This window comes from Mixophyes fleayi, chromosome 4 (genome assembly GCF_038048845.1).
Source record: "Mixophyes fleayi isolate aMixFle1 chromosome 4, aMixFle1.hap1, whole genome shotgun sequence".
NCBI lineage: Eukaryota > Metazoa > Chordata > Amphibia > Anura > Limnodynastidae > Mixophyes > Mixophyes fleayi.
The window spans coordinates 3,503,860-3,515,848 of NC_134405.1; the positions used below are offsets into that span (position 1 = coordinate 3,503,860).

The window sequence follows — 11,989 nt, forward strand, 5'->3', positions numbered from 1 at the left end:
GGAAATCTAATAAGTTCCTTTTGGATTTCAGTATCATCTTTATGCGGATGATACCCAAATTTATCTATCCTCTCCTGATCTCTCGACATCTGTGTTGTCCCGTGTAACTGACTGTCTTTCTGCCATTTCATCTTGGATGTCTTCTCGCCAACTCAAACTTAATCTTTATAAAACGGAGTTAATAATATTTACACCCACCAACAAGAGCATACCTGACATTACTAGCTCTGTTGATAACATGACCATAAATCCCACCCCACAAGCTCGCTGCCTAGGTGTAATCCTCGAATTACACATATCCTTTGTTCCCCACATTGACTCTATAACTAAAACATGTTATATAAATCTAAAGAACATTTCCAGAATTTGCACATATCTCACACAAGACAGTGCAAAAATCCTCCGCATTGACTATTGCAATTCCCTCCTTACTGGTTTTCCCCAAAACAGACTCAAACCCCTACAATCTATTTTGCACACAGCGGTAAAATTGATTTTCCTTGCAAATCGTTATTCCTCTGCTGAATCACTCTGTATGTCTCTACACTGGTTGCCTGTTTTCTACCGAATCCAATATAAAATACTTTTACTAACCTACAAGGCCATCAACAAAGCTGCACCAACATACATCTCCTCTCTTGTCTCAAAATATCTCCCAACTCGGCAACTCTGTTCTGCACAAGATCTGTCTCTCTCTTCCACCCTCATTACATTCTCCCATTCCCAGTTACAGAACTTTTTTCGGGCTGCACCCACTCTATGGAATTCTCTCCCTCGCACAATAAGGCTCTCCTCTGGTCTACAAACTTTCAAGCGTTCTCTGAAAACCCACCTATTCAGATAAGCTTATAATATTCTTCAATCACCCTCTTACCCTCACTACATTACCCTATTACCATCCGTTACACAATTTCACACAAGACAACTACCCCCTGACCAACATTGTTGTGCGACAGTAACATTTAGCTTATAAATCACTTTTACATTTGCAGTCTGGCTGGGCCGAAATGCAAAATGTAGCCTTAGCCTCATGTATCAAACTCCCATTGTCCAATAGATTGTAAGCTTGCGAGCAGCCTTCTCACCTCTTTGTCTGTTTTACCTGGTTTGTTTATTAGTTTAGTGTTTGTCCCCAATTGTAAAGCGCTACGGAATATGTTGGTGCTATATAAATAAATGATGATGGTACTACATTATACATTACATGGACTTCAGGGCTTTTTTATACAGTTTTACAATTTTGATATCTGTGCTGACTCTGTGGGCCAGATACTGCGGTTTCCATGGTGAACCCTTCACTGTATTTAAGGGTTACTTTGGTATAACAGATAGTCCTTTAATATTTATCCATGTTGTAATATGAAGACCTAAGTAGGGACTCATAGCACGGGTAGAAAATAGGTGTATTGATATTGATGTATGGCGGTAATAATGCTCCTATATTCAATAGGTGCACAGATACACCGTGTCAATAAAACACCAAGATTGCCTACTGCTGGAGTAGTTGCAGATAAATTCAAGTGTAACAAGTTATTACAGCACATATTGTACCAGACCGTGGGGCCTATAGACACCACCTCCCGATCTCGAAGGTAAAAGAAGTCCTGGAACTACAGCTACCAGCACTACATCAAAGGACTTCAATGGACACAGCACATTAATTTAGACAGCCACTTAACAGCTGCAACACGGATTAATATTAAAGTTATATCAATCATACCGAAGGACCTTACAATACAGTGAAGGGCTCACTTTAGAAACATCACTGTATCTGGCTCATGAAGTCAGTCAGCCTAGATATCGAGGTTGTAACATGTAACATCTCAAGTTCATCTCTTCCCCTATAGTTCTCATCTCCTCACCCTATCTTCCCCCCACCCCTTAGATTGTAAGCTCCCTTGCTCAGGGCCTTCCATCCTCAGGTTCTCTTTCTCCTGTTTACCTCTGCCCCGGCTCACCCCCCTCTTTTCTGGTCGTCGCTCGTCTTCTGACGCTGTCTCTCCTCTTCTACCTGGCCTCCGCCTCTTCACCATTGCCCAATCCTTCTTCTGGTACCCACACTTATGGACTCAGCCTCCTCTCCCACTCTTTCTGTGCAACGGTAGTCACTCTTACCTCTTTAAACCTCTTGTCTGCGGAGTTTGTAATTGCAGTACTTTTTGCACATTGTAATGCCTGTAAGCCAGGTACTGTTAACCTGTACTGTTGTCCCTAGCTCTATGTACGGCGCCTCAGAACTAAATGATAATACTAATTTATGTTTAATAGTTTTAGATATTTCAATACCACACTCTCATAGTCCTTATATTACACACACACACATCCACACATTGGGTACCACCCTGTTTCTTATTTACTCCAACACCTTTAACATTGTGCTAGTGGCAGGGGGTGTGTAATTCCCCCCCCCCTATCCAGGTGGTACTATCATCATCATCATCATTTATTTATATAGCGCCACTAATTCCGCAGCGCTGTACAGAGAACTCATTCACATCAGTCCCTGCCCCATTGGAGCTTACAGTCTAAATTCCCTACTATAGACACACACTCACACACAGACAGACAGACAGACAGAGAGGGAGAGACTAGGGTCAATTTTTTTTTTTTTGATTGCAGCCAATTAACCTACCAGTATGTTTTTGGAGTGTGGGAGGAAACCGGAGCACCCGGAGGAAACCCACGCAAACACAGGGAGAACATACAAACTCCACACAGATAAGGCCATGGTTGGGAATCGAACTCATGACCCCAGTGCTGTGAGGCAGACGTGCTAACCACTAGGCCACTGTGCTGCCCTATGTCTAAAGATACTTCCAGGGTCCTTTTGTTGGGGTCTTGCGTTACCCTGTAGCCAAAATTGGCTCCAGCGAGTACGCTGCCAGATCCCGGGGCAGCGGGCCCCAGGCTGACGCTCCTGGGGCTCTCAGGGATCCATGACACTTACCATGATGGGCTCTCCAGCATCTCATGGCTTCATGTAGACCCAGGAGGTGCCATCGAAAGCCCCTCTGACAGCCACTGTATGAAGGCTGCTGGTGAGGGGCTCCTGGGGCCACCAGTGGACCACCATGGGGGGCAAGAACATATATCATTGTACTGATTACACATATATTGTATATATTCACACTCCCAGCGCCCATACATGTACATACAGTTCATGATATCACACATACATGTACATAATATCACATACATGTACATACAGTTCATCATATCACACATACATGTTTACACTCCCAGGCCTGGTTTACCATGTTCAATGTCGCAGCACACTTAGAATACATTCATTTTCACTCATCAAATACAGATTAAATAATGACTTTCTACATGAGGCGTCCATCACATTAATCCCCCATCCCCGCAGCACTTTACGGATGGCCGCCATTAGTCGGCCAGAGGCCTATACCTACGTATATCTATATAACTGGGTGAGGATGGGTACATATATGGGCCAGCACCCGGGGGGTAGGACGGGGCACCGGGCCCCGGTCACCGCCTCACACATTCTCCTCATCACGTAACGTTTTCTGTGAGGACGGCGATAGCAAAATGACTTCCTGGACGGGGCGAGCTCGAGCCGTGCGCCGCAGCCAATGAGCTGCTGGGAATATAGGACAGACGGCAACGTCAGCCAATCAGATACTCAGAAAGTCTGACTGACAGGGAGAACCAATGACGGAGGACGACCTATTTGGCGGGCTCTGCGATGTGGTAATAAATCACGTGTTACGGTTGGCCAATAGCAGACGGCGTAAGAGCAAAGGGGCTGATTAGAGGAGGATAAGAAGAAACGTGAGCCACATAGATTGGGGCGGGGCTTATCAGCTCCAGCGTCCAATGGCTTTCCGAGCTCGCGGGACTGACATCGGCCTCATCCAATGAACACGTGTCCGGCCCACTGGCTCTACACAGCCGTCCCTACGTCACTGCAGCCCCGCCACGTCGGCCAATGAGAAGGCGCCTGGGCGGAGCTACGGGAGGACTATATAAGAGGCGCTCACCGGCTCCCAGAAAGCTTCCGCTCTGAAGAATGTCTGCGAGTTACGACAACCGGTAAGTGTCCGCGGCCTGGTGCGGCCTAGTGCCCCGGCCTGAGGCCTGGTCCTGTGTGTGTGACCGGGGACCTGTCCTCCTCCTCCTCACACCCGGGCTGGGTCACCTGATGACGTGTACCTGAGGGGGGTGATCTCACCCGGCCGCCCCATCCTGCTCCCTCACCGCCCGCTGCCCCCTCACCCGGCCTCCCCGGGTCACCTCACACCCGCTGCGCCCTCCTCCCGGCCCCCGCCCGGCAGCACGTGGCCCCGCTCAGGGTGCGGGGAGAGGACAAGATGGCGGCCGCGCTGAGAGCTGCGACTCCGAGCTTCCCTCTAAGATGGCGGCCACTTCCGGTGCTGCACGTGGCCCCGGGGGGAGGGGGAGGAGGAGAGACCCCGATACCGGGTTATATTATGTTATATACCGTGTTATATCACTGATCCCATCTATCATATCCCCAGCCTAGACCCTCTATCATTATATATTATATATATCGTGTTATATCACTGATCCCATCCTGTGTCCCTGTGTTATATCCCTATATTATACTGTATTATATCACTGATCCCATCTATCATATCCCCAGCCTAGACCCTCTATCATTATATATTATATATATATACCGTGTTATATCACTGATCCCATCCTCTGTCCCTGTGTTATATCCCACTGATCCCATCTATCATATCCCCAGCCTAGACCCTCTATCATTATATATTATATATATATACCGTGTTATATCACTGATCCCATCCTATGTCCCTGTGTTATATCCCTATATTATACTGTATTATATCACTGATCCCATCCTATGTCCCTGTGTTATATCCCTATATTATACTGTATTATATCACTGATCCCATCCTATGTCCCTGTGTTATATCCCTATATTATACTGTATTATATCACTGATCCCATCCTATGTCCCTGTGTTATATCCCTATATTATACTGTATTATATCACTGATCCCATCTATCATATCCCCAGCCTAGACCCTCTATCATTCTATAATATATATATATACCGTGTTATATCACTGATCACATCCTATGTCCCTGTATTATATCCCTATATTATACTGTATTATATCACTGATCCCATCCTCTGTCCCTGTGTTATATCCCTATATTATACTGTATTATATCACTGATCCCATCTATCATATCCCCAGCCTAGACCCTCTATCATTCTATAATATATATATATATACCGTGTTATATCACTGATCACATCCTATGTCCCTGTATTATATCCCTATATTATACTGTATTATATCACTGATCCCATCCTATGTCCCTGTATTATATCCCTATATTATACTGTATTATATCACTGATCCCATCCTATGTCCCTGTATTATATCACTATATTATACCGTATTATATCACACTGATCCCCAGTGTAGACCCCTTTATCTGTGATACACTGTATAATATACTGTATTATACACACTGATCCCATCTCTCTTAATACATTGTATAATATGCTGTATTATAAACACTTATCCCCAGTCTAGGCCCATGTATCTATGATGCATTGTATAATATACTGTTATATCGCTGATCCCCAGCTTAGACCCCTTTATCTGTGATACTATATTATACTGTTATATTAGTGATCCAGTGTATCATCCCCAGTCTAGGCCCATGTATCTATGATGTATTGTATATTATACCAGTGATCCCATGTATCATATACCCAGCCTAGGCCCCTATATTTGTGATGCATTGTATATTATAATGTATTGTATCCCTACACAAGCCCCTCTGCATAATGTAGTGTAATATGCAATGTATATCACTCATCTGATATATCCACATCCTAAGCCCCTCTATCTGAGATACATTGCATAATACCCCCCTCTGTCCTACATACATGTAGGATATACTGTTATATCACTCACCATCTGATATCACCACGTCTATTTCTGATACACTATTATACACTGTATAATCCATCCCCAGCCTCCATCTGAGATGCATTGTATATACAAGTTATGTTCTGCCTATTAGTGAATGTACTTTGTGTTGTAGTATCAGTAGATCCCCATACTGGGTGTTCTGTAGTGGGGGCTGGTTACACAGTAACTGACTAAGCAGCTTTATACTCATTGATAAACTAACCCCTGAGATCAGCAGTTCCGCGTGAGGGGGGTGGCTCTATGTACTGTTACAGTAGACATAGGCCTGAACCTCCCATGGTTCCTTGTATAATAAACATACTACTGTGCAGTTACTCTGCCAGGACAAGCTCACATTGGTGTGGTTCAGCAGTAGCCATAAGATGGTGGCACAGTGGGTTTGCCGACGGCTGTCACTTGCCCAGTTTTTCCTCAATGTCACTATTTTCTACCACCATTTTATTGCATCACAATTTGCATACTGCATGGAGCCTGTAAGGTGACATGTTTCCCAACAATGTGACGTATAAATGTATTTCCATTGTAATAGCTGACCCTCATTCTTGTACCTTGTGTTCGTTATGTGTTGTGGATCACATGTACAGCAGTGTTTAACAGGTTTGGTTTTTGTCTTTAGATCCAGAGACAATGGACCCGAAGGCATGGAGCCTGATGGTATCATTGAGAGCAACTGGAATGAAATTGTGGATAGCTTCGATGATATGAATCTGTCGGAGTCTCTCCTGAGAGGAATTTACGCCTATGGTTTTGAGAAACCGTCTGCCATCCAGCAGCGCGCTATTCTACCTTGTATCAAGGGTAAGTGTGGTCTGTGACTGCTTCAGTGGGACATAGATTGGTGGTGTGGGTCGGGCTCAGCAGAAGTTATATAATTGGGGGTTTGTCTCCTTGGGTATGACACTAGTCAGTTTAATGATTATATCCCATGCGTGTCATCTGACTCCCTCATATCGTCTGCATTGGCTCTCTAGTCTGCGTTTTGCAGGCCAGAATAGTTTTTTGCAGAGGATTGTGGGGAATGATCACGTCACATTATCTGAAAACTGACTGCCAAAATTATATAGCCCATAGAGGCTATTTCACCCTTTTCTGTCAGATCTGAGCATTTCTCTTGTGCTTCTGCACCATGTTGGTGGTAACATTACTTAATTTCTACCTTGTATCAAGCGTGCGTGTGGTCTGTGACCTCTTCCATCAGAGGGAGATGGTGTCAGGGTTCAGTGGAAGTTGTATCATTCATTTTATTCACATCATTGACATGTAGTTATGTATACATTCTAACAGTGTTTCAGGGTACTTTAATGCTAATCCACCAATCCTTTTTAAGGTCACCACTAAAGCAGCAGGGGGCGGTAGCTGCAAGACTTCTGACTAGCCTTTGTACTGCCATAGTGTTCAGCTGGGGCTGTAAGATGAAGCAGAGCCCTGGGATAGATGGCTGTATGTTGTGGATCCCCCATTGCACCCTGGGTAGGCGGAATCTGTCTACCTGAGTGCTGTCATTTCTAGTGCTAGATACCAACAGGTGAATAATGTACATTTATATAGTGCTTTTTTCCCAGTTGGATTTGCTTGACCCTATGTAGACTTAGTAGATGTTAAAGACATCTAATCAGTCTCAGTCTTGCCCCGGTTTATGTTGGTCTGTTCTCTGAACATTAACATCTCTATTTCAGGTTACGATGTGATTGCACAGGCTCAGTCTGGAACTGGGAAAACTGCCACTTTTGCTATTTCCATCCTCCAGCAAGTAGAGCTGGACATGAAGGCCACACAGGCCCTGGTACTGGCCCCAACCCGAGAGTTGGCCCAGCAGGTGAGTGACCTTCAGTGAGGGGGATGTGAAGCACATGTTTCCTTTCACCCCATACTGATGTGTGGACTTCTTCTTCTAGATCCAGAAGGTGGTGATGGCCTTGGGAGACTATATGGGTGCCTCTTGCCACGCTTGCATTGGTGGCACCAATGTACGGGCAGAAGTACAGAAACTCCAGTCAGAAGCTCCACACATAATCGTGGGCACGCCAGGCAGAGTCTTCGACATGTTGAACAGGCGCTATCTCTGTAAGTATCTCTGCCGCATGGATATCCCCCAACCCCTGTCACTGGGCAAGGATGCGTCCTGTGGCGTTTATTCTTATATCTGACAGGGGCAGAGGAAACAACCCCATATTCATCCCAGCGCAGCTGTCATGTGACTGTCAGCTGGTTCATGCTGTGGGGACACTGATGGCCCTTCTGGCTGACTGCGCTGTTCAACAACTAACCTGGTGGGCTTTCTCTTTGCAGCACCCAAATACATAAAGATGTTTGTGCTGGATGAGGCTGACGAAATGTTGAGTAGAGGATTCAAAGATCAAATCTATGATATTTTCCAGAAGCTGAGCAGCAACGCTCAGGTAAGAGGAATGTTCTGTATACACGGAAATGTTGTTCAGTCTGCTTCTGATCTTTATTACAGCCACTAGGTGGCACTCTTGTAACATCCAGTTTCTACATACAGAATACATAAATGGGACTCATGGATATAGTCACTTCGCCATTGTTTAATGATGATAACCCATGCGTGTCATCTGACGCCCTCATATCTCTCTGCATCGGATCTCTAGTCTGCGTCTTGCTGGCTAGAACAGTCTGTTGCAGAGGATTGTGGGGAATGATCACACCACATTATCTGAAAACAGCTTCTCTCTGTACTTGGTATATAATGGAGTGACTTTCACGCTTTATCTGCTGCATGTGAGCTTTTCTCTCAAGCTTCTTTCTGCACCATGTTTGTAGTAAAATGTCTTAATTCCTGGTTGTCCGTTCATGCTAGGTGGTGCTTCTCTCGGCCACCATGCCGGCAGATGTGCTCGAGGTAACCAAAAAGTTCATGAGGGAGCCCATCCGCATCTTGGTCAAGAAGGAGGAGCTGACCCTGGAGGGTATTCGGCAGTTCTACGTCAATGTAGAGCGCGAGGTGAGTGTCTGGTTCATGTCCCCCCTGTCACTGGGCAAGGACGCGTCACGTGGCGTGTATTCTTATATCTGACAGGGGCAGAGGAAACCCCATATTCATCCCAGAGCAGCTGTCATGTGACTGTCATCTGGTTCATGCTATGGAGACAATCTTGTATACTACCCCTCCTTGTCCCTTCTGGATGGAGTGCTGTTGTAGTTCTGGGTGGTGTGATTATCCTCCAACCGACCAATATCTGTCTTTCAGGAGTGGAAGCTGGACACACTTTGTGACTTGTATGAAACCCTTACAATCACACAAGCCGTAATCTTTATAAACACCCGTCGGAAGGTCGACTGGCTGACGGAAAAAATGCACGCACGAGACTTCACCGTGTCTGCACTGGTAAGTTTTGTTTCCCTGTTCTGTTTGTCCCCCCTGTCACTGGGCAAGGACGCGTCATGTGGCGTGTATTCTTATATCTGACAGGGGCATATAAAATCACCCCATATTCATCCCAGCGCAGCTGTCATGTGACTGTCGACTGGTTCATGCTATGGGGACATGCAACCATCATGTGTTGTATATTGCTATAATATAATTTCTTCCTCAGCACGGTGATATGGACCAGAAGGAGAGAGATGTCATTATGAGGGAGTTCCGATCTGGTTCCAGTCGTGTCCTGATCACCACAGATCTTCTGGTGAGTTGTTGGTATTCTGTTGTCCATTCATTGCTTCACCCCACAAGTAGCGGCCTCTTGTGTGCAGTATTAATACTCTATTTCCTCCCAGGCCCGAGGTATTGATGTGCAACAGGTCTCCCTGGTCATTAACTATGACTTGCCAACCAACAGAGAGAACTACATTCACAGGTGAGTGTCGTGGCACAGCGTAGATTCCTACCAAGAGCATTCCCTCTCTGCACAGCCTCCATGCTGATCGCAGAACGTAGGCTTTTGGAAGAGTGATTGTGACCATGCTCCACCGCGGTTAATGCTGTACTGTCGCGTTCCGCAACTTAAACATGGCCCACATGAAGCCTCGTATTCCCTTTATTACATGTTTATGGTGATCCGTTCTGGTACATTGCCGTTTCCTGTCTACGAATGGGCCCCCATAACATTCCCCTTCTGTTGCAGGATTGGCCGAGGCGGACGTTTCGGTAGGAAAGGAGTGGCGATCAACATGGTGACTGAGGAAGACAAGCGTACGCTCAAGGATATTGAGACTTTTTACAATACAACCATTGAGGAGATGCCAATGAATGTGGCAGATCTAATCTAAGCTTCCCAACAAGGGGAAATATTTAAATGGAAAAACAGAAAAAAACAGTATAACTGAAAATACAAAAAACACCCTCTCTGCCCCCTCGCCCCGTGCAGCGGGGGCAGAAAGGGCCTGCACAGCTTTGTTTATAAAGCCCCATAACATTTGGGCTTGCCCCCCTACTCCCTGTATGACATAAATGATTTTTGTTTTTTTCTGTTTCAAATAAATGTTATTTTGAGGTATTGTGGCCGTAAATACTCGTTTTGTTTTGTGTTTTCTTCTACAAAGTGAACACTAATCCCTCTCCCTTCGTCTTTTCCCACCAAATCAGTGGACCAAACAGAATTCCTAGAATTCCCCTAAATCAGACAGATCAATTTGGATTTTTTTGACTTTTTTTATTTACAAAAAACACCCCAAAAAAGCTTAATTGTTAAATTTTTATTTGCTTTCTGTATAGTATTTATTAAATAAAAACTTTTTTTTTGCAACATAGTTTGTCTCTTGCTTTCCCTGCCCTTCCCCATGTCCGCCCTTCCCGACTAGCTGCCCCTCTCCCTGCCTTTAGTGCTGTTTTTGGTGGGAAATGGGTTAATGTTGTCGTGGCTTAACTGCAGGTCAATACTAAGACCATTAAATATCTGGGTAATTCATTGTCTGAGACTGGCAGTGATGGAGATCTGTGAGGCCTGCTGCATACATCTCAGAAGACCTGGTAGGTGAAGGGGTCTCCTGGAGATCAGCTGTACATGTGACCTGTTGCCCTCAGTGCTAGAGGCTTCTGGGTAATGTGTTCTAGTTTCCCTTATGGTGTGTGGTTGATTTGTTACTGGGGAAAGACTGCAATGGTGCAGGTTTAGGCTGTGGGAACTGCTAGATGAGGTAGTGTGGCTCTAAACACAACACAATAACATTGTGGAGGTAGCCAATTTGCTTGAAGGATTATCTCAAATAGTGATCAAGAAATTGCCAAAAAGCTGTCACTTGGCCCCAGTGCATCTCAGCATCCTTCTATCAGTCTTTAGGCAGAAAATGTAGAACTGAAGATGTGAGGCTGTATTGTGGATAGAGGATGAGAAAGGAAATTTTGCTCAAGGGTGGGATCCCCATATAACCCCCAACAAAGTGACTGTCTTTACATGGGCAAGCCTGCAGGGTTGGTTATAGCCCAACACTAACCTGTCTTCTCTGGCAACCAGGTCACAGTACAGTTTTGATGTTGCAGTGGTACAGGCAATACAAAATCTCATATTACAGTTGCTTTATGAACATTGTTTTTACCTACAGATGTTATCAGCAGTTGGTGGTCTCCTTCCCCACTACACTGGTGCCAGCATGGCATTTGAGGTATATGGACCCATTTGGTGATGGGTATCAGGCACTAGGTATAAGATGTATTGGTTTATAAAGCATTTATGCCTTGATAGGGTACTCCCCCAAAAATAAGTCTGGCTTATCAAATGCCAGCTCTTAACTGTCGGAGGTTTGGTAATGGAAGCTGTTACGGGATGGTAATAACACTCTTTTTGATTTAGGGGCCTTACACCAGAGTCAGTGGTTAGCTGGATGGGGGCTGTACACACTAACTGGGGGTAGGGTTCAGAGTCAATGCTGGACCTATTTAGGGAGGTTAAATCTCTAGTAATTGCACCACACCAAAGGTATATTGACCTTAAACATGGCTCCTAGTGCAGCAATGCTCTTACACCCAAGAGTTGAGGTTGATCATCTGCAATCAGTACACGCTGGGCTGGTGTATTGGTAGAATGGTACAGGTGGTGGTTGTCCCAGACTTTAATGGTATATATGGGCAT

At 45.1% G+C, this 11,989-nt stretch overlaps 1 protein-coding gene and 2 non-coding genes across 3 annotated transcripts; all 3 read left to right on the plus strand.

Moving 5' to 3' along the window:
* Nucleotides 1-3,947: 3,947 nt before the first annotated feature.
* On the plus strand, nt 3,948-10,670 carry EIF4A1 (eukaryotic translation initiation factor 4A1). The gene is made up of 10 exons (XM_075206157.1): nt 3,948-4,056; nt 6,580-6,761; nt 7,640-7,779; nt 7,859-8,027; nt 8,253-8,362; nt 8,782-8,925; nt 9,172-9,309; nt 9,518-9,607; nt 9,699-9,778; nt 10,046-10,670. Exons 1-10 carry the CDS (start codon nt 4,034-4,036, stop codon nt 10,188-10,190), a joined length of 1,221 nt encoding a protein of 406 aa, XP_075062258.1. The 5' UTR covers nt 3,948-4,033; the 3' UTR covers nt 10,191-10,670.
* Nucleotides 6,871-7,007, plus strand: LOC142156295 (small nucleolar RNA SNORD10). Its single transcript, XR_012692360.1, has one exon. It is a non-coding gene; the product is annotated as a small nucleolar RNA SNORD10 (small nucleolar RNA).
* Nucleotides 8,508-8,645, plus strand: LOC142156294 (small nucleolar RNA SNORD10). The gene has a single exon (XR_012692359.1). It is a non-coding gene; the product is annotated as a small nucleolar RNA SNORD10 (small nucleolar RNA).
* Nucleotides 10,671-11,989: the final 1,319 nt, after the last annotated feature.